The sequence below is a fragment of the Rhinolophus sinicus genome, linkage group LG02 (genome assembly GCF_036562045.2).
Source record: "Rhinolophus sinicus isolate RSC01 linkage group LG02, ASM3656204v1, whole genome shotgun sequence".
Classification (NCBI taxonomy): Eukaryota; Metazoa; Chordata; class Mammalia; order Chiroptera; family Rhinolophidae; genus Rhinolophus; species Rhinolophus sinicus.
Genome location: NC_133752.1, coordinates 150,636,944 through 150,663,710, shown reverse-complemented (window position 1 = coordinate 150,663,710; position 26,767 = coordinate 150,636,944). Strand labels below are relative to the sequence as shown.

At 50.9% G+C, this 26,767-nt stretch overlaps 2 protein-coding genes across 7 annotated transcripts; both read right to left on the bottom strand.

Annotated features, from left to right (window-relative positions):
• Positions 1–519: 519 nt before the first annotated feature.
• DHH (desert hedgehog signaling molecule) lies at positions 520–9,155 on the bottom strand. The gene is made up of 3 exons (XM_019724670.2): positions 8,576–9,155; positions 5,614–5,875; positions 520–5,332 (listed from the first exon to the last, which is right to left on the bottom strand). The coding sequence occupies exons 1-3, from the start codon at positions 8,876–8,878 to the stop codon at positions 4,707–4,709; spliced, it is 1,191 nt and encodes a 396-aa protein (XP_019580229.1). The 5' UTR covers positions 8,879–9,155; the 3' UTR covers positions 520–4,706.
• A 1,710-nt stretch (positions 9,156–10,865) lies between these two features.
• LMBR1L (limb development membrane protein 1 like) lies at positions 10,866–22,698 on the bottom strand. Of its 6 annotated transcripts, none has more exons than XM_074325744.1 (18): positions 22,293–22,687; positions 19,610–19,694; positions 18,502–18,535; positions 17,333–17,472; positions 17,065–17,168; positions 16,369–16,495; positions 15,772–15,840; positions 15,566–15,630; positions 15,161–15,233; positions 15,002–15,085; positions 14,829–14,905; positions 13,894–13,971; position 13,749; positions 13,606–13,688; positions 13,371–13,484; positions 13,204–13,270; positions 11,638–11,799; positions 10,866–11,435 (listed from the first exon to the last, which is right to left on the bottom strand). In XM_074325744.1, the coding sequence occupies exons 1-18, from the start codon at positions 22,362–22,364 to the stop codon at positions 11,368–11,370; spliced, it is 1,503 nt and encodes a 500-aa protein (XP_074181845.1). In that variant the 5' UTR covers positions 22,365–22,687; the 3' UTR covers positions 10,866–11,367. The 6 variants fall into 6 exon arrangements, with proteins under 6 accessions (XP_074181845.1, XP_019580222.1, XP_019580223.1 ...); XM_019724663.2 differs by adding an exon at positions 19,146–19,199 and having other exon boundaries at positions 13,371–13,461; positions 13,676–13,749; positions 22,293–22,685; XM_019724664.2 differs by having other exon boundaries at positions 13,371–13,461; positions 13,676–13,749; positions 22,293–22,698.
• Between the last annotated feature and the right edge of the window lie 4,069 nt (positions 22,699–26,767).

The window sequence follows — 26,767 nt, the reverse complement described above, 5'->3', positions numbered from 1 at the left end:
CCCCACACTCAACAACCTCCCAACCACTTTTGCCTGTCTTCCAGATGAACTGTAAGAGCCATGCTCAACTTGACTGTCCTATCCCATGGCACAGCACAATATTTGGTAGAGTGTAGGCACCCAGTAAAACTTTATTGCAGATACCCTCATCTCATGGGAGAGGTTCATTTGTATACATCAACCAAATCACATATAGAGACAATAGCAGAGAGGAAAGGGTTTGAATGTGCTAATTGGCTACAAAATCCCCCACAGGGAAATACCCTGACCAGCCATAACCTTCTTTCTGTAAACAGCTTCTTCAGCCTCCCAGCCAGCGAAGAAGGCTTCCTTCAATACAGCAGGGACCACAAAAGCAGTCTGGAATAAGCATGTCAAGGTTCTAGGTCAGAAAGGCTCGTTACTCGAGCAGAGTTGATTGTTTTCACTAAGACCCTGTCTAAGCACTAGCTTCTCCTTACTTCAAACATTTCTGGAAGCTTCTGGGCTGTCATAACAAAATACCATAGACTAGGCGGCTTAGACATCAAACATTTATTGTTTCACAGTTTTGAGAGCTAGGAAAATCCAAGATCAAGGTTCTGGGCAATTTGGTTTCTGCTGAGAGCACTCTTCCTGGCCTGCAGACAGCCACCTTCTCACTATTGCCCTCAGATGTCCTTTCCTTGGTGCATGTGAAGAGTGACAAAGCAAGCTCTTCTTATAAGGAAACTAATGTGATCAGATCAGGGCCCCACTTTTATAACTTCATTTTATAACTTAATTACTTCCTTAGGGGCCCCATCAGCCACATAGGCATTAAGAGCTTCAACATATGAATTTTGAGAGGGCACATATATTCAGTCTGTAACAAAGCTCAACTCCCTTCTCCTTTAATCCAAAAAGAGCTTTGTGTGTGGGTGTACCAGTCTGCACGTGTTCCCACCAGAAACCTGTACCTGTGTAGATATTTCCTTAATTGAGGACTAGGTGGCTTTGGTTAGGGCAGCTAGCCATCCAAGCAGGAGGAAGAAGAGCCAATGAAAAAGAGAGAGAAGTAACTGTCAGAATGCTAGGACTTATTAGTGGCTTGAGAAAGGAAATGAGGAAGAGTCCAAAACAGCTTAAGACACATAGGATGTGGTCGCATACCTCACGGCGGTCGTATTTCTTGTTATTCCTACCCCAGTTCCATCACTTACTGGCTATGGTAAGTTGGGCAAGTGATTTAAACCTCTCTGCCTCAGTTTCCTCATCTGTAATACAATCTCACAGGGTTATTCTGAGGAGTAAATGAGAATGCGTGTAAAGCGCTAGAACAGGGCCGGGCATGTCATAATCCTCAGGAAGCAGCAACTACGTATAGTTATACTTCCCCGTCTCCCGCTCTAACCAGCTTGCACATCTTCATCCCAGATTCCAAGTCCTTGCCGATGTTATTTCTGCCTGGAATGCCCTTTCTGGTCTCCTCTACCCACACATGCTTCAACATCCTATTCAGGCCCTACTTTCTCCACAAGGTCTTCTCTGTACTATGACATTTACTGTCTATTCAACTCCCCCTGATTTAGTACAATGTTGCTATGGTACTTAATCATCTTTTATACCTTTATGTCTGCGTTTCCAGGGAAAGAAGCTGTTTCCTAACCTTTTGTGTGTTTTTCAGTGCCTCACACAGTGCTACACTGTAGACATTCAGTAAATCCTGCCTAAAGGAAGGGGGGGGCGGTTCTGAATTCTGGGCAATGGAAAGGTCACCTGGACCTTGAAGCCGTGGTTTCAACTCTGGTTTCCTGGTACGCAGAGCTCTTGCCAGGATTATCATAAAATGCTCTGCAAATTCTCAAAACAAGAGTACTCGAAACCATACATTAGTTCTAAAACAAACCCAATGTGTCACACTGCAACTTCGAGGAAAGGAGTGTTATGAAATTAAACAATTGCGGCAACATAACCCCTTCAAAAAGATTGGGAATCATTAGTAGTGCTCCTAAAGGAGTGGTCAGGAGAGAGGCAGAGAAAGTGGCAAAGGTAGTGAAAGATGGATGCAGACCACACGACATATTTACTGAGTGCTCCCCACTGGGCATATGCGATACCTCCTGTCAGGAAGTATCATTATCTACAGGTCAGCCGGACTTCCAAGCTATGCCCTTTTCCCAGTCTTCATTGCCTATTTTGTTGACAGAAGAGGTGCTGCAATTAGAGTTGTTGTGTGGCCAAGTGACTATGCCCTCCTGGTCAGCTTCATGGAGATGGTGCTCTTCGCTACTTGCAGGCAGGTGATGGATTTTTTTAGGCAGCTGGGAGGACCTCCATAGGACAAGGACAATGAGAGATAGAAGCAGGGGTAGGTGTGTGAGAGGTGAGCCTCAGGCCAGGGCTGACAGGATACAGTTTAAGGAAAACCAATTAGTTCCCCCTGCCCAAGTTATGAAGGTGCTAGGAATCAGCACCATTATGGTTTTAAGGTGTAAGAATGTGTTCTCAGCAGGCCATTAAGTAAGATATACCCATACCTGGGAAGAGTAGGAAACACAAGGACCCCATTAACATAGGAAGACTAATTAGTTCATCAGATTAGTCATCACTTGAAGTGACATGACTGGAGGACATCAGCATCTGATAGAGGGTGACAAGGGCAGGTTTAGAAACCAAGTAGGAAAGATCCACAGCTTGAAGTGCACTTCTGGGATGACAAGAGGCCCCTGGTGGAGACTGAGGGGCATGGTGGGTGGAAGGACACAATAGGTAAACTTCAACCGCTTCCCAATGTTGTCTTCATCAAGTACTACCTGGAACCCTAAGTATGCTTTCACCTTGAGACACTGAACTCAAGGGTCACAAGGGTGAAGGAGGTGAAGGGGCAACTTGGATGTACCTGGAAGTCTGGACGTCTACAGGCTACAGCTATAGTAGTTGCAGCCTATAGTAGTTGCAGCCTATAGTGGCTTCCAGGAGCTACAGAGCTAAATCAGGCACTAGACATGCATAAATGCCTGTTTGGAAGGGCTTTCCCAAAGGTGGACTCCTCACCAGGCGCTGACACCTGTGGCTCAGCCCTTCAACTTAACAAACCCCAAGCACCACTTCTCGCCTCCTTCAAGAAGGCTCCTTTGCGCAGGTCCAGTCCACCCATTTCAGTAGTTCAGCAGTAGTTATACGCAGATTTCCTTCTTTGGGAGAGGTAGGCTCTCCTAACGCCCACGTCGTTCAAGGGCCAACTGTACATATCGGTAGCTCTCTTTCCTCTGGTCTAGAAGGGAACTGATCCTGAAGACCACCAGAGGGCGGTGTATAGCAGGAACCAGCTGCTGGGAAAACTGCGCCTACAGGGAAGGGCAGAGTCCAGGTGGTACCACCAACGTCTGACCTACCCCCAGGCCCTAGACACTCCCCTTCCAGTGCAGGCCAACTTCCTTACGGCTTCCATTCCTAACTCAGGGGCACCTGCCCGCCTGGATTTCAGGCGTCTGCTGTGTTGGAAGCCTAAGATTCCAGAAACACACAGGCCAGGGAAGCAGATCCGGCAATAATGGGAGAGGGAAGAGGGAGACGGTGGAGGAAACCAGTAGAAACAACAACCAAGACAGGCAATCAATCAGGAAGGGCGTTCGGGTTGTACTACCCATAAGCCCTTGCTTGGAGAGCCTATTTCCCCCATACACCAGGGCTGAATTTGTTCTCCAGGAGCCGCCCTTCAGGAGGAATAGGTTCCAACCTTCTGTCCAGGTTCTTTCTCTTGACCAAGAATGTATGGGGACTATCAGTTATGACTTAACTGTGGTTTGCCACGGGTCACAATTGGTCCAGTGACATCCCAGAAAAAAAACAAAACCGACATCGGCCCCATCCAAATCCTTACATCAGTGTAGGATGGGGACTAGGCTGATTGACTTGGGGGTGAGACCAGGACTGCAGGCTAACAATCGGGGGCCAGAAATCTTTGAGTATTAGTACCCACAATGGCCTGAGCCTGGGAAAGGACGAGCTTGTGCCCTTTCGCTCTTTGGACAACCCCAGCGCCCACAACAGCCGGTATGCAAGCAACCGTAGGGGCAGAATGCTGTCCTCTCTGGGTGGGAAAAGGGACCAGCAGCCTAGAAAAAGGCACGACTTTTTTGGAGTCTTGCTGATCGATTGGGACGCCTCCTCTGAGGGGAGAAAGCCAGGGGGGGCGGGCCGGAGATCTGCTGGGGACGGAGGGAGGTGTGGGGTGTAAGGGATTCACTCAGACTGTGCCCCTTTCTCTCCACTCTGGAGGTGAATCACCCTCAAAATAGAAATATTTTCCAGTAAGCTCCCAGAAGCCTTCCCTTTATTAACCCACCTGTAGGAAAATGTCAGGCGTCAAATGGGCTGGCTGTGCCAGACAGTGTTAACACCGTGCCCCAGCCCTTCATCTTGCCAAGCTGGGCAAGCAGATCATTATATTACGATTTATAAATAGAAAATAAAATAAAATAATCGGGTGGGGCTGAGGCACTGGGGAAGAAGAGGTGAAACAGTCCTCCTCAAGGAGTACCCAATATCAACCCCACCTACCCAGGACCCGGGACTACCTCCTCGAAGTTGGAGGTTGCCCCTAAACCTGGCAGTCCCGCCTTCATTTTTCTCCCTGTCCCTCCCTCCCTCCCAATCAGCATGGTCTGCTGCCCACATCCCCAGATCTCGGCCCCCACACTGCCGTTTCGGCGGGCGCCTGGAGGTTTCTATGCCTAGAGCGCTCAGCCCAGCAGCTCCTCTGCCAAGCGATAGAGGAACCGGGAGTACCAATGCATGCCGGTCGGTTGGACGGCCCCGCCCGGCAGCAGCGCCCCCAGCGCGTGCAGCAGGCGCAAAGGAGCAAAGGCGCGGTGCGCCCACTGGTGACTCTCCAAAACCGCGTAGCACGAGGCCAGGACGTCGTTGACCAGCAGGGTCCCGTGCGCCGTGAGCGGCGCGAACACACCCACGGCTTCCTCCCGTGCCACGCGGGCCACGCGCGCTGGCCTCAGCGCGTCCCCGCCGGGCGCCAGCACCGAGTCCCCCGCGCGCAGCCGGCGCGCGAACACCGGTGCAAAGTCTCCTGGCGCCGGCGCTGGCCCTCGAGCAGCGAACACTAGGTGCCAGGGCGTGAGCAACAGCTTGCGCGGGGGCCGCTCGGTCTCCACAGCCACGAAGGAAGCCCGGCGCTGCAAGTCCCGGTCCAGGAAGAGCAGCACGGGCGTGGGCACCACCCGGCCTGTAGCGTCTGCCGCCAGCACCCAGTCCCCGCCATGCAGTTCCCGCAGCCCTTTCCGCTCGCCGCTCCGTAGGCGCACAGTGGCATTTCCCGGAAAGCAGCCGCCTGCCCTGACCGCCAGAGAGTTATCTGCAGGGAACAAGCATAGAGAAGATTGGATGAAGACCCGCGGTTCCAGAATATTAGAACAGATTCTTAAAGATGTGGGTCAAGCCCAGCGCAGACCTCACCAGTCCCGGGACAACTGCAATTTCCCACAGATCTGGCCCCAACTTGGGCCGAAATAGAAGGGTTGTGTACAACACCAACGCCCACCTTGGTCTCCCCTAGAGTCGCAAAAGGGCTGTGCAGCCTCAGTTTCCCCGAGAGAGCCCCTTTGGGCAGACCTCACCACCCACCCCCTACTGTACCGGCTTTGACCGACACGTGGACGTGGTTGCGGGACTCGTAGTAGACCCAGTCGAAGCCGGCTTCCACTGCCAGGCGTGCCAGCAACCCATACTTATTGCGGTCGCGGTCGGACGTCGTGATGTCCAAGGCACGGCCTTCGTAGTGGAGTGAGTCCTGAGCATGGTGGCCGTCCTCGTCCCAGCCTTCGGTCACCCGGAGGCGCACTCCAGGCCACATGTTCATCACAGCAATGGCCAGCGCGTTCACCCGCTCCTTACAACGCTGGCGAGGAATAAAGAAGTCAGTCTCCTCACTACCACTACCACCAGCATGGGGGCAAAAAGGGACTTGGACCGGAGGGTCGATTTTTCTGTTTTCCCGTCCCCATTCCACTGGCTCCTGGCTTTTTGAGTGTCCTGGGGAAGTGAGAATCGGCATAGGTGTAGTCGCCAATCTGCGTTCCTTTCCCAGAGCATCGTTGGAGAACTGTGGGTGTACGTCTGAGGTTGAGAGGGGGCGCCTATACCTAGCTCTTTCCCCATTTTTCATGACCGTCCCTCACCCCTACTCGTTCTGGGACCTCAGCTCAACCTGGGAGAGGGCAAGCGTTGAGGTGGCTGGTGGAAGCTTGGTTAGGGAGGGGTTGAGCAGCCTGGCTCCCCGAGAGGAGCCCCTATTTGAGCCTGGTCCCCGCCCCAAGCCCCGGCTGCCCTCCCTCCGCCTGATTCATCTTTTGTTTCGTTGCCTTCCCTGGCACCGGGCACTGCTTCCTTCCTTCTTTCCTTCCTTCCTTCCTTCCTCCTCCTCCTCCTTTCAGCCCCTAGCATTAACCCCTTCATGGTGCGAGTGCCCCTCACAGAGGTGACCAAGAGGAGGCGTGCGGGATCAAGGCTGCTGGAAAAAGGGTTGGGGTGGCGGGGGCTGCGCGAAGTACAATGGCCATTCTCCGGGATGACTTAACCGAGCGAGAATCCCGGGCCGAGGCCGGGGACGCGCCGGGAGAAGCGGACTCAGCAGCTCCATCCACAAAGGCGCTTTTCAGCCACCCGGGCGCTGGGAGAGGAAAGGGCAGAAAGCCGCGCCCCCCATCCCTGCTCTGGGCTGCCGGTCCCCTCCCCCAGCTCGGCCATCCCTCCCAGTTCCAGCTCAGGCTCTGCCAGCCCCGAGAGCCCCCATCTCTCCATCTCTGGTCCAGATGCAGCCCAGAAAGGCGTGGGAGTAACACCTGAAAATAACGGGAGCTGCCCTTGCGCGGATCTGGGGGGCCCCCTGCAGGGTGGGAGTGGAGAGGAGGAAAAGCAGCAGCGGCTGGAAGCCTGCACCCGGGGGAGTGAGACCACGGTTATCTCTGCCGCTCTAGTCTGGGAGCCGGAGACCTTGGCGCGCACCATAGCACGGGCAAATCGGGAGGAGGCGCAGAGAGGACAGTTTCATTTTCTTCCCCTTCTCCGACCTCTCACCTCGGATTTGGTTTTCTCCTAACTGCCAGAGAGACACTTTCCCCCTGCCCTTCTTCCCAAGTCTTCTACATCTATGCAGGATTAGAGAGAAGGGAAGGGTGGTAACTCCTTCCAACTTTTTGTCGTTTTGTCCCCATAGGAGGCCTTGAGGCCTTGACCTGCGGGGGCAGCAGCCCAGTACAGAGCCAATTCAATGGAGGCCTTTTGCAGCCAGGGTGTGGGAGATAAGCAGGACCGAGGAGGTCCCCAGGCCTGTCAGAGACCCTCCTGGGCCTGTCCCTTGTTCTGCCCCCTCTGCTGGAGGTGGCAGCCTAAGGAAAGGACCATAATAGCCCATGACCAACGGGGGAAGGAGTGTCCCCTTCCCAATCCCTGGATAGGAGGAAGGCTTCAGGGAAGGAACAAGAAGGCTTTCTCCACTGGACAGGTTTTCCCAGCAAAGTAACCTGGAAAACTATGGCAATTAATCAGAGGAAATCCGTACCCCTCCCTCTCCCTCCACCACCCCACTCTATACACAATTAGGTGGTGTAATGGAAAGTGTATAGGACTTAGAATCAGGAGTTCTGAATTCTAGTCCCAGCCATGCCGCTAATTAGTTTTAAGACTTTGATTAAATCACTTTTCCTCCTGGGGCCCAGTTCTCACTGTAAAATGGGGGGTGGGGTGGGGTTGAAGAATGTGGCCTCCCGTTTCCTTTCAGTTCTCACATTTGAGATCACTGACCAGAGGTGGTCCTTCTCATCCAAGGCATTACTCACCTCGCCCTGGCTTGGTTAGGTTTTGGTCTGCAGCAGATGCTCAATACATGGCAGTGAATTTATTTTCATGCTTTAATTCCAAGGAAAGCCCCAGAGCTAAACTGAGCTTGATGGATGCAGTAACAGTTTGGTTCTCAGGTGGGTCTGTCTCTTCTCAGTGAGGACTGCTTTTCACTCCTCAAGATAGTCATTTAGACTCTAGAGTAGCCTTGCTCTGGCTCTAGGATGACTCCTCCATGCCAGAGACAATTCTTGTCCAGCCCCTCCTCAGGTAGATGGCCTGATGACCTGACCCTTGGCCACCCTTTCCCAGCCCCCTTCAGTTTCTGGCTCACGGAGCTTTTCCACAATCAGGTCAGGAGCCAGGCTAAGGGCAGAGCTTTCTGTCTGCTGCCTAGCCAGCTCCTGGCCCCCAGCTCACCCCAGCCCTTCCTGCCTGGCTCGGTAGCTGACCCCCGGTCCACGCCTCAGCCATTTCCCGTCTCGTCTGCCGCCATCCCCCTTTCCCCGCCCTCGCTGTCTCTCCCAGCTTCACTCTCACTAGTCCCTCCTCCCCCTCCGCATCCCAGCCTCTCCCTGTTCGGATCCCTCCTGATCACTCATTTCAGTCAGCAGAAGTGTGTGTGTGTGTTTGGAGGAGAGGGTAAGGTCTTTGAGATCAAGGTCTCTATAGATGAAGCCCAGCTCACCCTCTGGGGCTGCCCTAGAAAAGCAGAGAAGTTGGCAGTGCCCTGGCGCAGGTGGGTAGAGGCCCTCCTTACCTCAGTCATCAGTCGGTCTGCGCCACTGTTTTCCTCATCCTTGAAGATGATGTCGGGGTTGTAGTTGGGCACCAGGTCCCTGAAGCGCTCTGAGCCCCTTGCCACCCTCCCTTCCGCCGGCCCACTGGCGCCCAGGGTACGTTCCGGCACGCTGGGCACAAATTGCTTGTAGAGCAGCGGCACAAGCTGCTTGCGCACGTAGCGGCGCCGGCCAACCGGCCCCCGGCCCGGGCCGCAGCTCTGGGCAGGCAACGCCAAAAGTACCAAGCAGCACAGGGGCACCAGACTGGCCGGCAGCGCCATGGATGCAGCGGACTCGGGCCAAAAGGGAACGTTCTTGTCCTCACCAGCTCACCCGTCAGTTGGGCATTTCACCAGAGAGCGCAGCAGGCAGAGCCAGAGCTGCCCCAGAGTGCCCTAGAGCTCTTGTGGCTCTGCGCACCTGGTTATCGCTAGCTCTGCCTACATGCCCTCGGGGGGTCTGGAACCTGCTACTGACGGGCCATCATAGCAGGGAAGGGGGGTCGTGGGTGAGTGCCAGCCCAGCCTGGCTCTGCCGCCAGGCTCCGGCGCTGCCACTATGCTGGGGCTCCGCCTTAAGTGGCCCCTGGCCCCGCCCCCCCGCCCTTCACCCAGGACCGGCCCGCCCCCTCCCACCAGGGCGGGAGCTCTAGCCGGTCACCGCCGGTCCAGTTCGTGACTGAAGTGTGTCCCATCCTGGAAAACAGGCAGTCACCTGCCCAGGAAAACCTAGTAGCTTTACAATTGTCAGTTGCCTGAAGAAGCATCCTTCTACCTCAAAGTCTAAGGTTGGCACCAAACCACCCTCCTCCGACACTTGAATTGGACCTTTGCTCTCTCAAAGCCTACCCTGGCAGGCCATGTCCTCTGCTACCATCCAGGAAGTATGGGTTCCAGCTTCTGCCCAAGGCCAGCCAAGCTCTTTGTGCATATAACCAGAGCCTCCCTTCTCTGTGGCCCTTCCCAAACCACCATTTCCATCTCATGAGCAGTAACCAGGACTGGAAAGGGTGGATACCAGGAGACCATTTTCCCTAGTAGCTTTGCAGCCTTCTACTGGGAGCTTCCCTCAGAATCAGGAACTGAGCTTTGTAATTTATCTGGTTTAGGACTTCAAAATTTGACCCCTCTTTTGTCCTTGTTAGACACCCAATGGCTGTTTCTTTTCAAAAGAGTAACTTGTCAATTGGAAGTTGCTGGAGGGCAGTGGGTGCTTAAGTCTCTAACAAGCTAATGATAGTTTCCTTTCACCTCTCTAACCTTCACCCTCTCTGGACCCCCTGGAGCTCTGCTTCCAGCCACTCAGATCTCATCTCAGAGGCTTTGAGCCTGGGACACTTTACCCACCAATCTATGACTGTTTAGAAATCACTTTCTCTAAGAAGCCTTCTCTAATGTCCTGACACTGCCCACCTCTATTTCCTTGAGAACCAGTAATTAACTGCCATCCATTGTGGTACAGTATTAGAATTCCTGTCACCCTTACTAGACAAAGCAATTCTTAAGCACAAACTTGTTTATCGCATCCCCGTGGCTTGGCCTGTAGTAGGGTGCTCAGCAAGTATTCGTGGCACCCACTTTTTTTTTGTATTCCATATTCACCTCTCAGCTCCACAGCTAGCATGCACAGCTCCTTTGTGTACAGTAGAACAAAAAAAACCCAAAACTCCTTCTTCAAGACACTTGACTGCCATTTACAAGAAAATAGTCAGTCACTATAGATAAGACTATGAAATGAATGGTGGTCCTAGAAGTTGCGTAATGCACATGCATAACCCTGAGCAGAAACTTTGCCCCTAACCCCAACATAGCAAGGGGCTTACATAGCATTCAAGGCACTGATAGCCTCTGGAAAGGTGGAGTTAGCTTCTTCTCTGAGGTGGATCAAACCCTTGTCAGTCAGCTACTTCTTTTATTCCACATCCAATGGTGAAGTCAGGGAGGACAGGGCTGAGGATGTGTGTACAGGGGGAGATTATCTTACTCCGACTCCCACGCCCACCAACCCCCAGTAACCAAGGCACCAAAATGAGGCCATGGGTATAAGGAAGAGTCGGGGAACCAGCCAGCTTTCGGCAAGGCTCAGGGAGAGGAGCGTCCCACTGCCTAACTGTATGGCTTAACACCAGACCCAAGTCCCCAAAGGTCACTAACAAGGAGAATGGAGGGGAAGGAAAAGGATGGTGGGCAGGACCACTTTGTTTCTCTCAGTTGGTAGACTCAAAACTTGTGGGAGCAAAGCTGTTCAAATAGACATAGAGACAGACCCTTTAAAAAACCAAAGCAAACCTTGGGATCAACTTTATTGCTGATGGTTGTGGCCTTTTCCTCCCCATGCCCTTGTCCAGGATAGCACAGTGCTTAGGTTCTTCTGGGCCAGAGGCAGAGATAATCTGCCCCCCAAGTCTGCCCCTTTTCAGACCCTCCCCTGCCCCCACCCCACCCTATTGCACATCAAATCATGTAAACATGGCTATGGGCATGGCCCAGAACAGCAGTGAGGCAGATTGATGTGTAAACGGATTTGGGACCAGGAGGCAGACCCAGTCACCCAGTCCCACTCCATGCTGAGTCCCAGAGTTAAATCTGGAAAAGCAGGGGGGCCTGGTCCCAAACTCTGGCTCAGATTATGCAACAGTGCAGATGGCTCAGCTCCCCTCTGCCACCGACCCGCTCAGGTCCGAAGGTCCATCACCCTGTCCAGGTGGTCCTGCAGGCCTGGGCAGCAGATAGCCGTGTCCAGTTTTCTCCCTTCCACCCCCAACTGGAGGTCACTGATGCTGGGTCTTCCTAGATGCCCGGGGGAAACCGGAGACAGGCAACGGCAGTCTGTCTAGCCCTGGAGAAGAAGGGAGGTGAACAGTCAAAAGTAGGGCATAGGTCTAGCCCTCTGGGATAAGACAAGGCCACAGAATGGGAGGATGAGGGAGGTTACAAACAAAGCAGAGAGCATGCCATCTCCCCTGCTGGGATGACCACTGCTCCAGAGGGCTCCACCTCACAATCACCCCACCAGCCTGCACCCCCCCACTCCCTCTCACCAAAGGCCCGGATCAGCTCTGCCCGCACAGCTGCAGTGAAGGTCTTCACCAGACAGAGAGTGGTGAGGCCGGTGAAGGCTGCATTGTAGAGGAACACGATGTAGAAATTGCCCAGCCAGTTGAAGCGTCCAAAATCACCCAGCAGGTCAAAGCGAGTGAGCCCTGAAGTACAAAGGCCAGGAGGTGAGGTGGGCTCCCCAGCCCATCCCCCAGCTTTCTGCTGCCTCCTGGTGGCCATATTTCAACACTGCAATTGATAGGTTGGCCTCTCCTACCGTGTTTCCCCCGAAAATAAGCCCTAGCATGATTTTTCAGGATGACATCCGCTGAACATAAATCCTAATGCGTCTTTTGGAGCAAAAATTAACATAAGACCCCGTCTTATTTTTGGGGAAACACGGTATGCTTCAATTATTCCCACCTCCCAAACTCAGGGGCAGTCAGGGCTGTTCAAGGGTGTCAGCAGCTAGTCTTGCTCCAACTTCCCTTCCAGAGTTTGGCATCTTCTCCTCCATATCCTCCAGTGGGGTCCCCTCTGGCTCCAGGGGAGCTCCCTGGGCCTGCCACTTGTCGCTGGGTCAGGAACCCACAAGCTGGTCACCAAGTATTATTTTAGTAGACGGAGCCTTGTGGAGGCTAAGAGCTCTGACTCTGATCAGGCTGCTTTGGTTCACATCCAAACTCCACCCTAACAAACTGTGGTCTGGGGCAAATTCCTTAAACATCTATGCCTCAGCTTCTTCGACTATAGAGAAAATAATAGGACTGTGAGAACTAAATGAGACAGTACACATAAAGCACTATATGTGCCAGGTACTCTTCTAACACATACTGAGCCGTTAATAATATCACAGATCAAAAATTTGGGGCCCTCTCCCACTTGAAAACATATTCCCACCGGCATACAACCTAAAGGGACTAACTGGTGGACCTGCAAGCCTAGTTTCCTTTGAAATCCTCATGGTATAAGTACAAATGGTATAGAGGAGAGCGTATTAACTTAAGGACCAAATAGAACTGATTTAAATACTAAATCATTTATGATATATGGGTTTTGACGTGGTGGAGGGGGATTCCCCATGCAATTCGCACCCTACCTTGGGGTGAACTAGTTACTTTTGAACATTTTTACCAGGTAATTCTAGATCACAGCTCTAAAGATAGGAGATGCCTCAGTGTGTGGAAAAAGTACTCAGCTGAGGTTTAGAGGTTTAGGAGACAGCCTCAAACTAGCTGTATAACTGGGTAAATCTATTAGCTTCTGTTTCTCATTTTTTAAATTAGAACGTTTATTAGATAATCCGGTCGAAAGGAAGATTTGGGGGAAACTGGTGCCTTTCCACCAAATGGAAGTAAATGGGGGAGGTTGTCGGATATAGCAAATGGAGAAAGTATGAACGTTGAAGCAATACGACGCTGAAGCTCAGCATAGGCATTTTACAGAGAAACTGAGGAGGGATAATACCTCCTTCTAGGTTTGTCGTGGAAATTAGGGAAAGCCTGTATGCAAAGTGCCTGCTTTGCATCAGTGCATACTCAGTTCCTTTACCTCTTTTTGCTACTTACCCAGAGTTCGAGAGAAGACAGGAAGTGCTGAGCTTAGGACTAGGAGACAGACACAGTTCCCGATTATCTGGGTGGGAATAAAGAAAGGGGAGGTAAGGAAGCAGAGCTGCCAGCACCTAGTCCCCATGCATGCCCCCAGGAGCCTTCCTCTATTCCTGCCCAGCTACCTGCGTCATGGCTGTGTCATGCCATCTGGGCCGCAGGCCCCGGAAGAGTGGAGAGCTGTAGAATCCCACGACCGAGGACACCATCAGGTAACTGCCACTGAGGTTAGGGAAGAACTGGCGGGCTCCCGAGGATTAATGCCTCATCTCAAAGCGAATGGACCCCTCTCCGCCAGTGGCATGGACCCACCAATACCAGGTTGGTAAAGACTTGCCCCCTTCCCATCACTCCCACAACAGCTCTGCCCAAAGTCCCAGAGGAGACAGGTTCAGTGGACAGGGGTAATGGTGGGTTTCCAGAAGGATACAAGATGAGTACAACTTGAATGACGGCACCAAAGGAGCCCAGCTTGGAGAAGGAGACCTGGCCCAAGGAGGCACCCTGAGAGAGGGAGCAGTGTCACTGCGGAGCACTCCCCATCAGTACCACCCAGCACCCAGACTTCCCTCGGCCTCAGCTTCTGTCCCCTGACCCCAGCCTTTCCTAGGCCCCCCAGAAAGATATGGTGGGAGGGCAGCCCCGTACCTGCATGCCCCGGGGCATGGCAGCCTCATCGATGAGCAGCTCCAGGATGTGGATGGCCACAATGAGCACAGCTAGGCCCTGTGGGAGGCAAGGTCACAGATTCCATCCTGGCCCCAGCCCACAGCTGTATCCAGAGTTGAATGTTAAGAGCAAACACTCTGGGCTCAAACAAACTCTTATAAAAATTAAAAAAAAAAAAAAAAAAAAAGAGCAGATATGCTAGTCCAACATTTTCAGTTTCCAATTAGTTGTGTGGGACCTCCTCAAGGTTGGTGCTGGCAACAGAACAACTTCGAGGGTATTATAAGATACACCCTCTCCAGGTGGAAGGATTGCAGAAAGCCCAAATAGAAAAATGGATCTTGGTGTGGCCAGATGGCTCAGTTGGTTGGAGCACTAGCTCTCAATAACAAGGTTGCCGGTTCAATTCCCACATGGTCTGGTGGGCTGCACCCCCTGCAACTAAAGATTGAAAACGGCAACTGGACTTGGAACAGAGCTGCACCCTCCACAACTAGATTGAAGTACGACTACTTGGAGCTGATGGGCCCTGGAGAAACACACTGTTCCCCAATAAAAAAATTAAAAAAAAGAAAAAAGAAAAATGGATCTCTTCCTCCAGAATGATAAGACTTATTCTCAAGTCCAGGTTTTGGTAAGTGGAGGGAAAGACTGTATTTCAACCCTTATTTTCACCCCAGAGCAAACCTGCGTTAACTACTCAGTGGCCTTGGGCAAACTCCTTAACTTCTCTGTTTCTTCATCTACAAAGTGGGGATTGATGTGCTCAGCACAGGGTAGGACACAGAGGCACGCAATGCGAGGCAACTATTATTGAGGATAACCAGGTCCCTGTATCCCCTCCGTCTTCCCTTAAAAGGCCTAAAGTACCGGTGCCTACTACTCCCCACCCCCACCAAGGCTGGTACACCCACCGTCAGTACCAGCAAGCACAGCATGGCCAGGGGGTAGCCCAGGTTCCGCTGCCAGGCTGAAGCCTTCCGCCGCTTCTCTGTGGAGGAATGGGAAGCTGTTAGCAAGAGTCTGGAATGAGGGGCTACTCTCCTTGGGGAAACCCAGGTATCCCAATCCCTGTCAACCCACATACCCAGCAGCACCCTCTGTGTCTGCAGAGTCAAGACCTGTCTGTGCAGCAGCTCCATGTCCAAAGGCAGCCAGCAAGAGGTGGGATCTGAGGGCAGAGAGGATGGTGCTGCCCCTGCCCAAGTCCCACCCACCATCCCGGCTGGGAAGAATTTCAACTCACTACAAATCCTGCGGGTCAAAGCTGCTTCCTCAAAGGCTGAGCAGTACAGCTGCTCCTCCAGGTCTTCCAGCAGCTAGGAGCAGGGGAAAGGGAGGGACTTACGTTTACAGGCTCCCAGATCCCAAGGGCCCCAAGAACACCCCGTTCATCCCAGGGCTTCAGGGTCCCATTCCTTCCCCTACCCCTGTGGCCAGCAACTTTATCCATCCCTCCCAACTGCCTTGTGTTCTGTATGTCTGGTAACGAGGTCCAGATGCTGGGATGAAGGATAGATACAGGAACCAACAAAGGCTGTGGCCCTCTGCAAGGTGTGCCCTACACAACCGTAGGTAGGGTTGCTTCGTCGTTTGGCTCCAGCTTTGCAGGAAGCTTACCCCACAGCATCAAAGAAGGAGCGCTACATACCCGGGGCTTGACCAGCAGTTTCCCAGTGACCGAGAACATGCGGGCGAGACCCAGTGGGGTACACACTGTGGGGACAGAATCCAGTCGCCTGTCAGGCCCTTCTCTTTTCTCCCCACCACTTCCCCTACTCACTCCCTCCATTCCATCTCTTCCACCCTGGTGGCTCTGGCCCAAGGACCTTACCCTTCCAGACCCTGAACACTCACCCAGGAGCAGCAGGACCCCAAGGAAGGAGATGCACGAGTAGAGGTAGGGGAGGTAGTACTCCCAGAAGTCTAAGGGTGAAAAAAGGTAAAGGCAGCCCGTCACTTTCCCACTTACTGGAGCTGATAGGCCTCAGAAACTAGGCAAGGATACAACATAAAAGCCTACAGGGGTCAGGCAAATAATGCAATTCAGGAACGCTGGCTGATGCCAGCAGAAGAGGGAGTGGCAGGGCCTAGAGCGCACTGGGGACCCTAAGCCTTACCTAAAGGGCACATTGCCATTCGGCTCTAGTCACCAGGGACTGGTGTAGCCAGATCCTCAACCTTGTCAAGCAAAGCCAGCGATCTGGATATTAATGTGAAACCTCCCAACGTTAACATGTCAACAACTGACTCATGTATTTTTTGAAATAATTGCATGGGCCCTGCAGAACATTTGTACAGGTTGGATTTGGGCTGAAGTCCATCACTTTGGAAACGTCAGTCTAATGAAGGTGATCCCAACCTCAGAGGAATACAGTTGTTCCTGGCAAGGGACCATCAGCCAACCAAAGAGCCACTCAGCATGGAGACTGGGAAGGAAGCTGGCCCTCTCACCATAGAGTGACTCCCTGCTGGCTTTGTTGTTGTCCACAATGGCTGACGCCACCCACACCATCCCCAGCACCAGCAGAGTGAGGAGCATCAACATTACCACCGTCTCGTAGACCCGGCCCAGGACACCCTGCGGGAGGAGGCAATGGGTGAGGGGGTGGTCAACATCAGGCCAGTGGGGGAAGTAAGGAAACATGGGAGATGGCAGCCTGGCCGAGGCGACCAGAGGGGACTGGATTTGGGAGACGGGGAGGGTGTTTACCTCTTATTCTGTTAAACCACTCTGTCCTCCTACCTCACAACCTGGGGCCGTTCCCTCTCCTAGATGTTCGTGATTTGTATCTCCCCCACCCCCCAGATCCGGTCTGCATCACACAAGCTCTTTGCCCTCTGGTTTCCTGTTCAGTTTGCCCAATGGGAAGTATCAGGGACTCCTCTGATGGGAGGCCCCACCTCCCCAGCTTCAACTATCAGGACACAGGACATTCCAGAAGCTGTTTCTTCCCTCTGCTTCCACAGGTCTAGGGGTGGTAATGACTTTCTGCTGTCACTAGCACCTCAAACTTTTGGTGCTAGTGTTGGTCCCCTCAACTCTAACTAAACCTCTGCAAATAGTCTCTTCACTAAAATCTCTTCACTGGAATCATCTGAGTGGAATTCTATTTCCCATCTAGATTGATTGCTGTATCCCTCACTCACCTTTCTGGAGCCAGCAAAGCCCTCGGACTCAGTGAAGAAGTATGCAAAGGGCATGAGGAAGATAAGGGACAGGTTGGAGAAGAGAAAAACGAGGTTCCAGAGGCCTAGAGCAAAAAAAGGAAAGGTAGAGGTGGTCAGGAAAGGGAGAGTCCAACCCACTTGGGGAGCTGGGAATAGGGTGATTATGACTGATGAGCCCCAGGCTGTGTGTGTCTGCCTGACCCCCTCTGCTCCGTCATCACCCAAGCTGCACGCAGGAGCCACGCACCATGGATGAGGGAGCCGTTGAGCCACTGGATGTAGTAGTTCCGAGGCAGTGAGAGTAGCACCTCATTGCTGATGATGGAGAAGGGCAGGAGCAGGACAGCACCCAGGGCAACCGCCAGGGTAAAGGTGCAGAGCTCAAGCCTGGGCAGAGAAGGGGTAGTGCCCTTGCTTAGCTCAGACACTCACTTCCCTGGGCCCAAGAAGCCCCATTCGCACCTGTGGTTTCTCCTGGAACGGCTGCAGCGGTGACAGACCTAGGTAAGGAGCCTCCACTGCCCCTCCCTCCCCCACCCCTCCCACCCTAGCCCTTACCTCCAGGGAAGCCTTGGCACATAGGATAGGCACAACTCAGGCATTCATGGGAATCTGGTCACCTGCCATGTCACTTGCCCAGACTGTCCCCAGGAATGTGATCCTCCCACATATGCCTGTAGGGTGCATCAGGCATGATGCCAAGCTAAGGGGCCTGGCTTCTTCTCTGCTCTGAGATATGGATTTCTGAGCTTGCCTTCTTCAGCCCAAGTAAGAGCAGAGTCACCCCAGGTGGCTATGCCCTGAACGAAGGCACTACAGCAAAGGGGGGAAATGGGACGGAAACCCAGCTTTATAGAGAAGGCCTGTGTCCTGGGCTGCAATGGCTGAAAAGAAGGGACATTTTTATCTACTTGGTCCATCAAGAGGGGAGGGTTGCTTTCTTGTAATCTGTTGACCCAGAAGGGTCATCTCTATATTTTTCTCTATACTTGTTAGTGAATAACAGCAACCTGGAGTAAGGGCCATCCTCTTGGAATCAAGCATACCCCTCGCTCAGGAATTCCATTTTCCCTATCCCCTGCTGTTTCCATCAGCCTGCATCTCACCCTAATCCCTTCCCAATGACTACTGGGAGGTGAAGCCAAGCTGGAGCTATTTCCGGTGACTCAGGCCCCAGCTGACAGTTCCTGGCCATGAGGATCCCAGAAACTCCTGGCCTAACCAGAGAGACAGGAAGAACAGCTTTTCCAAGCGTCCCCAGGGTGGGGTAAAGCTGGAAGAAGCCAGAAATGGGGTGGAAGCAGAAACTTTCTCTTTACTTTGTGACACCCCACTTCCTGCCCTCCCCAGCTCCAGGGCCTCACTAGATCTCAGCTTCTAAAGGCTACTGGTGCCTGGTGCTCAGGCGACACTTACGCAATCTTGTTGACTGTGGCATCTTCATCATCCACTACAAGAGACAGAGGCATGGGGAAAAGACAGGACATCAGTGGGTAGCTCTGGGAACCACCCGTGTTGCAATGTGCCCTCCTGCCTCCTCCCTGCCCCCTGAAAGAAGGGCCTGTACCCACAGGGCAGAGCTGGACAGGAGGCTCTGGAAGAGCTCATGCTATGAGCTGCACAACATACTCATATTCTCTGGCCAAGGTGGCAGCTTAAAGATTAGTGGTCCCAGGAGAAGAAAGCACGGGCCAGAACCTCCCTCCCTTCCCACCATCTCTCCTATCACAGGTTCCTCTTTGTAAGCTCTGCGAGGTTGGTTACATCAGTGGCTGGGTACAATGAAAGGGAAATGTGGGGTGTGGGGGGAGGGGAGATTCACAGAGAAAGTCTCCAGGAGAATTACACTGAGGAGTAGTTGTCTTCTTGGGTGGGGGTTTAGGAAGCCATCTAGATGGGAGGAAAGGCTAGGGCCAGAACAGGATGATCTGGACAGGCTGGGGATAGGAACTGGGGCAAGTGTGTCCCCCCACCCCCTGCCAGTTACACAATTCCTTCAGGAAGGAAAGCTCCAATCTGAGCACATTTGGGCTCTCAATAAAGAATAATGCCACCATCACCAGGTTCTGGGGCCCCAGCGGTCAGGGAGGTCTCTGGTCCTGGGTGTGGAAGCACTAGGAGAGATGACAGAGTTTGTGCCCATGATTACATTCGCCCTGTAGTTGCCACTTTAGATTCACAGAGGGCTTTCACATTAACCATCTTATTTGGTCCACACAACAATGGACTGGGTAGAGAGTGTTGTTAGGCCCATTTTGTAGAGGATGAAACTGAGGGTCAGAAAAGTTACAGGACTTGCCTACCAGCATTACTGGTTGTAGACACTTCTATCTAGACTTTCCACTATACCACTTTGTCCCAGTCTGTGCCGGTCAGGAGGCAGAAGAAGCAGGAGAGGTAAAGGCTCCAGAACAGCCACCTCTCCTTTCCCAGCAGACACCATACGCCAATTCTCCTGAGGCTGACCCCATGGCAACGGGAACACTGGCAGAGGGCAGGCAGAAGGAAGGAAAGTCACAGGTACCTGTGGTGAACTCAGCAGGCTTCTTGAAGTGGGTCAGGGCGATATGGCAGAGGATGTAGAGTGTCGCAAACAGAAGTGTTGAGATCTGTGGCAGAGCATGAGATGGGATGAGAAGCTCTAATCCCCAGCACATTCCACAGCCCCAATGGCCTCTCTGCTTGGTGTGTGTGTGTGTGTGTGTGTGTGTGTGTGTGTGTGTGTTTTAACTAAATTTATTGGAGTGACAATGGTTAGTAAAATCACATAGGTTTCAAGTGGCCTCTGTTAATTTCATTGGGTCACTTCCCCAAAACAAGACTCCATACTTCTAGGGGTTCCATCTTTCTCTCTGGTCCTTCCTTCTAGTCAGGACCTTGGGGGCCTCTAAGAAGCACCATACAGGGGCTGTTCCATGTACCAGGGGAAATGGCACCAGGTCCAGCCCTACGAAGGATTTCCTGGAAGAAAATGGCTTTAGCCATACCCTGGTTGGTAAATGAGCAGAGAAAACTAGAGATGCACGTGTACACACACCTGAAACGGGCCATAGAACCAGACAGAATTTACTTCTAGCACATCATTGGGAAGGGAAGCAAGTTTGAGGGGAAGAAGAAGATTCTGCATTGTCCTGGCATTCTACTCCCTCTCCCTCCACCCCCATTGCCACCTTGACCCAAGCTCCAGGAGATAATAAGTAGGAATCATGTTTCTAGATCAAGTTCGAACTTCTACTCTGTGTTTATTCAGAGGCCCTGAAAGATCAGGTCTGCTCTGGGCCTCATTTAATCCTCTGTCCCTAAGAGTAGGCCTAAGCTGGGGCCCAACATCTACAAAGTTTCTACAGACAGCATCACCCCCTCTGAAATCTATCAATCCCCGGTCCCTACTTTGGGTAACTTCTAACTCCAGGACCAGGCCTCTCAGGGCCTGTCCCATGCCCCTGGGTGACTAGACCTCCAATTGACAGTTAAAGCAAGACTTGGCCAGGTTACTCTGAACATTCAGGCATCCCTACCCTACCCCAAGTAAGCTGCTATTGCTCAGGGGAGGAGACACTGCTCAACTTGGCTCCACAATCAGGGAGTCTTGAGAAGAGACATTATTGCATTTGAAGTAAGCCAAGAAGGCAGGATCAGTCTCGTGGGTCCTCCAATCCCCAAGAAGAGCTAACCCTACAGGAAATCTGCGTACAACTATCTATACAAAGAGGGAAGAAGTTATAGAGACCCTAAGAGAGCCATAGGTCTAGGACAAAGTTGTACTTTTTGACATTAGAGAAGCGGAGTAGAATGAGCCACTCAGATTGTAACTGCAGGATTTTTACAGCCTACTGCTCTGCCCTGTGCTTGCGTAATAGCCAGGAAGGTGGGAGGGCTCAAAAGGTCAGGCTGGAGTTCCACGCAGTTCCAGCAGAAGCTGGGTCATTCTTTAAAGCAAGGGATGGGAGCCAGGTGGAGGAGGTACCAGAAGCCTTCAGGCTGCCCTTGGCCAGCACTGATGTCCCGAGCTAATGGGACTAAAGGAAGGGGGAGATCCCCAGGGGACTGCTTCTTTGTCCAAGGTCTCACCCCTCCCTGTTCTCTAGGAATGTGGGCCTCTGGCCCTACACTGTCTCAAGGCCTGGGCGAGCCTCCACTATACGCCCAACTCCGCCATGTGGGACTATCCATTAAGGGACACACAAGGAAGGCTTCCTGAAAGCAGAGATGGCATTCCACACATGGACTGATATACTCCCTACTTTTCAGTCCTCACACATAAGGGCAGACCTAGTTAAATCATGGCTTACTTTACCCCTTCTCCAATCTGAGGCTGCCCAGGGCAGACTAGAGTCCAGCCTGAGACAACTGAAGGATGACCCTACTCACTAACAATTTTATTCTTCCAAACCTCTTTTCCTTTCCATTTAGTATATGGGGTTGAGAGCTACCCTGAGGAGCTCCAAGGAAGACAGAAGAGAAAGGAGAGAGATGAGAGTTCAAAGCAGGCCTGAAGAAGATCCAACTTCCTAAGTGCCACTGGAAGCCCCCAGCCCAGAAGTGAAGAGTCTATTGCTGTGGCAGGTTCAGCTGTTCTAGGTGGCAGTGAGGGGGTAAGGAAGGCAGCCAGGTGCCCTCTGCATCACTTGGGGGAACCACTCACAGGGGACATCCCTGAACAGGAACTTCGGCATGCAGGGTTTCTAGTAACAAACAACAATGGGGCGCGGGGGTGGGGGGGAGGGAGAAAAGGGGAAACCTTAGTTGTTCATCTCTACGTAGTAGACTCCACCCCAGCAAGAGTCCGAGCTTCCAAAGTGGGAGACCCACCAAAGTCCCCTGTTCGACTCCCCTTTAATAAACATCAGTTGGGTTTGGGGAGTAAATTCAAATCAAACCCATCCTTCTCGGACTATCCGACTAACATGGGCAGACTCACCAGAGTCTGACACACAGGACTCACGCCCAGAACACCGGTGGGGGTGGAGGGACGTGTAGAGCGGAGGAACGGAAACCAACCGGCTTTGTTTATCCCGCAGTTAGCCAGCTGACGCACCGGTCCTTGGTTCGGGCCGGGGCCCCTGGTCGCTCACCCCTGGTCCAGACAGGGTATAACGCGCTCTAAGCCCAGATGGTCGTACTCCGACCCGAACTTCTCACTCTCCCGCGACACCTGTGTTTCAACCCCCTTTGGTCCTACCCTTCCAGCCCGGTCCCGCACTCACAATGCACTCGCGGACCCTCTCGTGGAATAGCTGCTCTCGCACGGATAGCACTTCGTAGTCAGCTGCTTCCATACTCTGCTCAGCATGACTGGGGCGGGGGTGTCTCCGGGCCCGGGGAGGACAAGCGGGGATGAAGCCGCCGCCGCCAAGCACCCGGACCCAGCCGAGGATCCAGCCTTTCTTCGCAGCCTGCGACGGAAACTCCGGGTAATCTGAGGTTCAGATTCAGTTGTGCGGTCGCCCCGCCCTTAAAGGGGCAGGCACCAGTGCGCCTCGCTTTAAAGGGTCCCTGCCCCGCTCTGCTCCCTCCCCTTTAAGGTCGGTCCACGGTCACGTTTCAACGCAAACACCCGCCACCCGGCTCGCTAAGAGGAAGCGTAGGTCCTGGTTCTATTTTACAGGAGACCGAATGACGACACAAGGGATGGGCGGGTTCCATTCAGAGAGCGGAACTCATTGGCTCCTAGAGAGCTGCCGCTCATCGCTACAGGGACGCTGATAGGCTTGCCCTGTGGAAGGAGACGGGACTTTTGAGACCAATCGGTGTTCGTTCTAAAACTAACCAACTGTCTCCCTCGCCTCCCGCTGATAAGTGAGGATTCTTGCATTTTAATTTAATAGCGACCGAAATTTTAGTTTGGTCGTGTTTAGATGAACTGTTTGGAGCATGTCAGGATGTGAAAGCTCCATGGGGGTTCTGAAAGGTACCGCTGCCCAGGAACCCGAGGTCTGTAGCAGCATTTTCTGCAAGTGTGTTTATGTTTGAGTGAGGGCTCCTTCACCGCCAGTAGTTTTCACTCAGTCACTTTTGTGGATGGCCAAATGTGTGCTAGAGCAAATACCAAAGAAAACTGAATAGAGAACTACAGAAATAGAAATTCTGAAACTTTGTGAGGAAATGCCCACAGGGGATCATTGCTGAGTGGGGCTGAATCAAACATTAGCTGACCTATGTGCCACTCATTTAATAGACTTTATCTCATTTTAATATCATGACAACGTTAAGAGAAACGTGTTGTGACTAGCATTTTAGAGATTAAAAAAAAGGTGAGAGGTTGTCATGTGCCCAAGGTCACAAAATCAAGGAATGCAAGTTACCTTCCTGTGACCTTGGTAGAAGTACTGTTTGAAAAGTCACACCTTCCTGGAGTTGAATCCTTCCTCTAAATTAAAAGGAGCAGTGCAGAGAAACTCAAAGAAAGGTTTGAGTTTTGCAAAAGCCCCCACTGAAGAATAAGAGACCAATTCTAAAGGCCTTAGACTGCATCCAGTTACTATCTGAGCAAGAATCAGAGGCCAGCATTAACAACTGAATTCTGTACTCTTGTAACTCCTTGAGGCAAGTTATTTGTATCTCTTTATGTTTCCCCAGTGGTTTGCAATAAAACCTTGGGAAATAAAAAGTGTGTATTTGTATAAATACATATATACATACCTGTCTTTGGTGATAGTAAGATAATGAGATAACCTAAAAAGCTGATTTCCCATTTAGCAACCAAACTTGAAGTAAATAACTCCAACAGGGACAGTGGGTAGACACAGTTACAAAGAGATGACAGCTTGCTGTGGTCTTGGCTGTGCTACAAGGAAAGGAGAGGATGGAGAGGTGGCTTGGGTCTACTGAATGTGTTGTAAGAATAAACAGGAATGGATCAAGGCCCTGCCCTGGAAGAACTTACAGATTGTCAGGGAGAGGTGGCCTTAGGGCTTAACACTTCTCAGATCTTAATTTCAAGCCCCTGTGCTTTAATGATCTTATTAGAACACAAATCAGATCTATCCCAGCTCACCACCCTTCAAAAGCAATCCATATGCACTTAAAAACTCACCTGCCTTAAAGTAAGCCTACAAGGCTTTCAGAGGTTGCAAAATGGTGGACTTTGGGCTACATTAGGCATGCTATGTTTTGTTTGGCTCACAGTGTTTTTAACAAATTTGAACAAACATTTAAAAATCAGGAGATGACACCTGAAAATTTCAGATTTCTGTCTCTTAAATAGAAGATCTGGCTGAGCTGGGCAAAAAGGACCTATGGCTCTGTAGATGAAGCAGGCCACTCTTCCACAGCCCTCATCATTCGGGTAAGCACGTATATCTCACCAGTTTTTCCTTCTATATTGCCAGGCCAGCTGTGCATTTGAGTTTGTGACCTGTGAGCTATCACCTTTCTACTGCTTCAGCCAGGCACCTTCTTCACCCTGGCCTTTGGTCAGTTCCTGTTGGACCCTGCCAAGCTCTTTTCTTTCTTAGAACTCTGCATTTGCTGTTCCCTCTGCCTGGAAGAGCTCTCCCCTTCCCTTCCTCCTTCCCAACTCACTTTTGGCTAGCTCCTGTTTCTCTCAGATGTGAGCTTAAATGTAATCTGCTTAGAGCAAATCTTTCCCCAACTACCTTATCTAAAGCAATCTATTTTTGTCATATTATTTAGTACAACTTGCCTTAATTTGTTTGCATTTATTTGTCTCCTAAAGGAAAAGAATCATATTTATCTGTGGGATATAAGAACATCCAACCCTGCAGAGAATTTTTATGAGTTTATTTGAACCAAAACTCATGACAGTTTCACAGTTTCTTTTATGCGTTTGGAATCAAGGAGGGAATGTAAGGAAGATCACATGAGGGTGGGAAAAAGTAAGGCAGGAAAACAGATTATAGGTGGTTAATAAGATTATGTGCTTTCTTCAGGATGGTTAAATTTATTTCAAAGGTGTATTAACCTGGATGCATGGAAACAACGGGCAGGGCTTGCTTAAGGCTAAGATAAACCTTTCACTAAAAAAGTATATGCCTGGGGCAGGACTACCTACTATGACCTGCCCATTTAGGAACTTATCAGATCACCCTGTGAGGATACTTTCTGTAGAACCCCATTTTCATCCACATCTTGAACATGGTTATTTCCTTAGTCCTTAACCTGATGCCTAATACATGTAGGTACTCAAATATTTACAAATGTAGTGAGAAAAAATGACAGGCATTATTAATAATCAGGAGAGCTGGGTTCTGGTTCTAGAATTGTCATCCTGGGCTACACTTGATCTCATTTGCAAAACTAGAAGACCCTTCATATTGCTTCCAAATCTGTGAATCTAATGTTCATGGTCCTTTGCAGTTCACAAAACACTGTGACATTATTCGAGTCACAGACTCATATCTGATTCTTACAGTAACTGCTTACCATAGATTCTGCTTAGAGACTTAGCATCATCCAGAATGTACCAATGAGTACAAATGAAATGAACTTTAAAAGGCAAAATATCTATAAACAAATGAACTTGGAACTGCATAATAGTGTAAGACAAGTTCGAGCTCAGAACAGAGAGAAAGCATCTAGAAGACTTTCTAGGGAAAGGAGTTTTGAGCTCGGCAGCAATCTGATTTATTTTCTCACAAGTTCTTGTGCCCTTGTTTACAAATTCATTGAAAGCTGGTAGTTTTCTTTCTAATGTCTGTGTTTAGAATTGGTGAAAGTTTGTGTTTACTCAATTACCACTCAGAACACTATGCAAAAAGACACAACACAACCTTTGTTAAAACTTACCAAATCAGGGTGGCGGGATGGCTCAGTTGGTTAGAGTGTGAGCTCTGAACAACAGGGTAGCCAGTTCGATTCCCACATGGGCCAGTGAGCTGCGCCCTCCACACCTGGATTGAAGGACAACAACTTGGAGCTGATGGGCCCTGGAGAAACACACTGTTCCCCAATATTCCCCAATAAAAAAAGTTTTAAAAAAAGAATCTTAAAAAAAACTTACCACATCTCCTTTTATCCAAATTCTACCTACTTCCAAGTCTCAACCCAAATGTCTTTTCTTCCATCCTTTCCTGAAGGTATTTCCACCTCTTCTAAATTCTCAAAGCAATATCCAGCTGTATAGTTCAGTGAGCACTGAACTATATATGGTATAGTTACCAATTACCTTATCTAAAGCAACCTTTAGGTATACCAATTACCTTATCTAAAGCAACCTGTTTTATTAGGTATATATGCACTGTCTCATAACATTATCTTGAGCTGTTATTTAAATCTTTTGTATTATTTAACTTAACCTCCATTTATGTCTTTTTTCTTTTCCCCTCCTCTTAGAGAGCTAGAAACCTGTATTTGGCTTCTAATTAACTTATTTCCTTTCAACCCCAATACTTAACCCAGTGCCATTCTCACAGTAAACACTCATGTACATGGATTTGGTCTGTCCAGCAGATTAGTTACCCATTCTTGGTAGGGAAGGGGCCACCTTGACTGTGGAGTAAATTTCAACATCTTCAAGCAACACCCAGGAGGGAATGATCCAGATTGAGCAACACTAAGTGCTAAATATTAACAGGTGCTTTACATAGATTAGTTCATTCAATGTCACAAGGACTCCACAAAGTAGTTTTTTTTTTTTTAATAGATGAGGAATCAGTTCAAAGAGATTAAGTAATGTTGTGCAAGGGCCTACAATAGTAAGTGGTGGAGCTGGGATTTAAAC

Excerpts from the sequence above, each read along its gene's own strand:
- DHH (XM_019724670.2), bottom strand. The coding sequence starts at position 8,878 with ATGGCGCTGCCGGCCAGTCTGGTGCCCCTGTGCTGCTTGGTACTTTTG. Across the intron at positions 5,876-8,575 it reads CAGACCGACTGATGACTGAG|CGTTGTAAGGAGCGGGTGAA; the intron begins GTAAGGAGGGCC and ends ATTCCTCGCCAG. Across the intron at positions 5,333-5,613 it reads CCACGTGTCGGTCAAAGCCG|ATAACTCTCTGGCGGTCAGG; the intron begins GTACAGTAGGGG and ends TGTTCCCTGCAG.
- LMBR1L (XM_019724662.2), bottom strand. The coding sequence starts at position 22,364 with ATGGAAGCAGCTGACTACGAAGTGCTATCCGTGCGAGAGCAGCTATTC. Across the intron at positions 14,906-15,001 it reads GACACAGAGGGTGCTGCTGG|AGAAGCGGCGGAAGGCTTCA; the intron begins GTATGTGGGTTG and ends ATTCCTCCACAG. Across the intron at positions 11,800-13,203 it reads TGTCTTCTCTCGAACTCTGG|GGCTCACTCGCTTTGACCTG; the intron begins GTAAGTAGCAAA and ends TTTGTACTTCAG.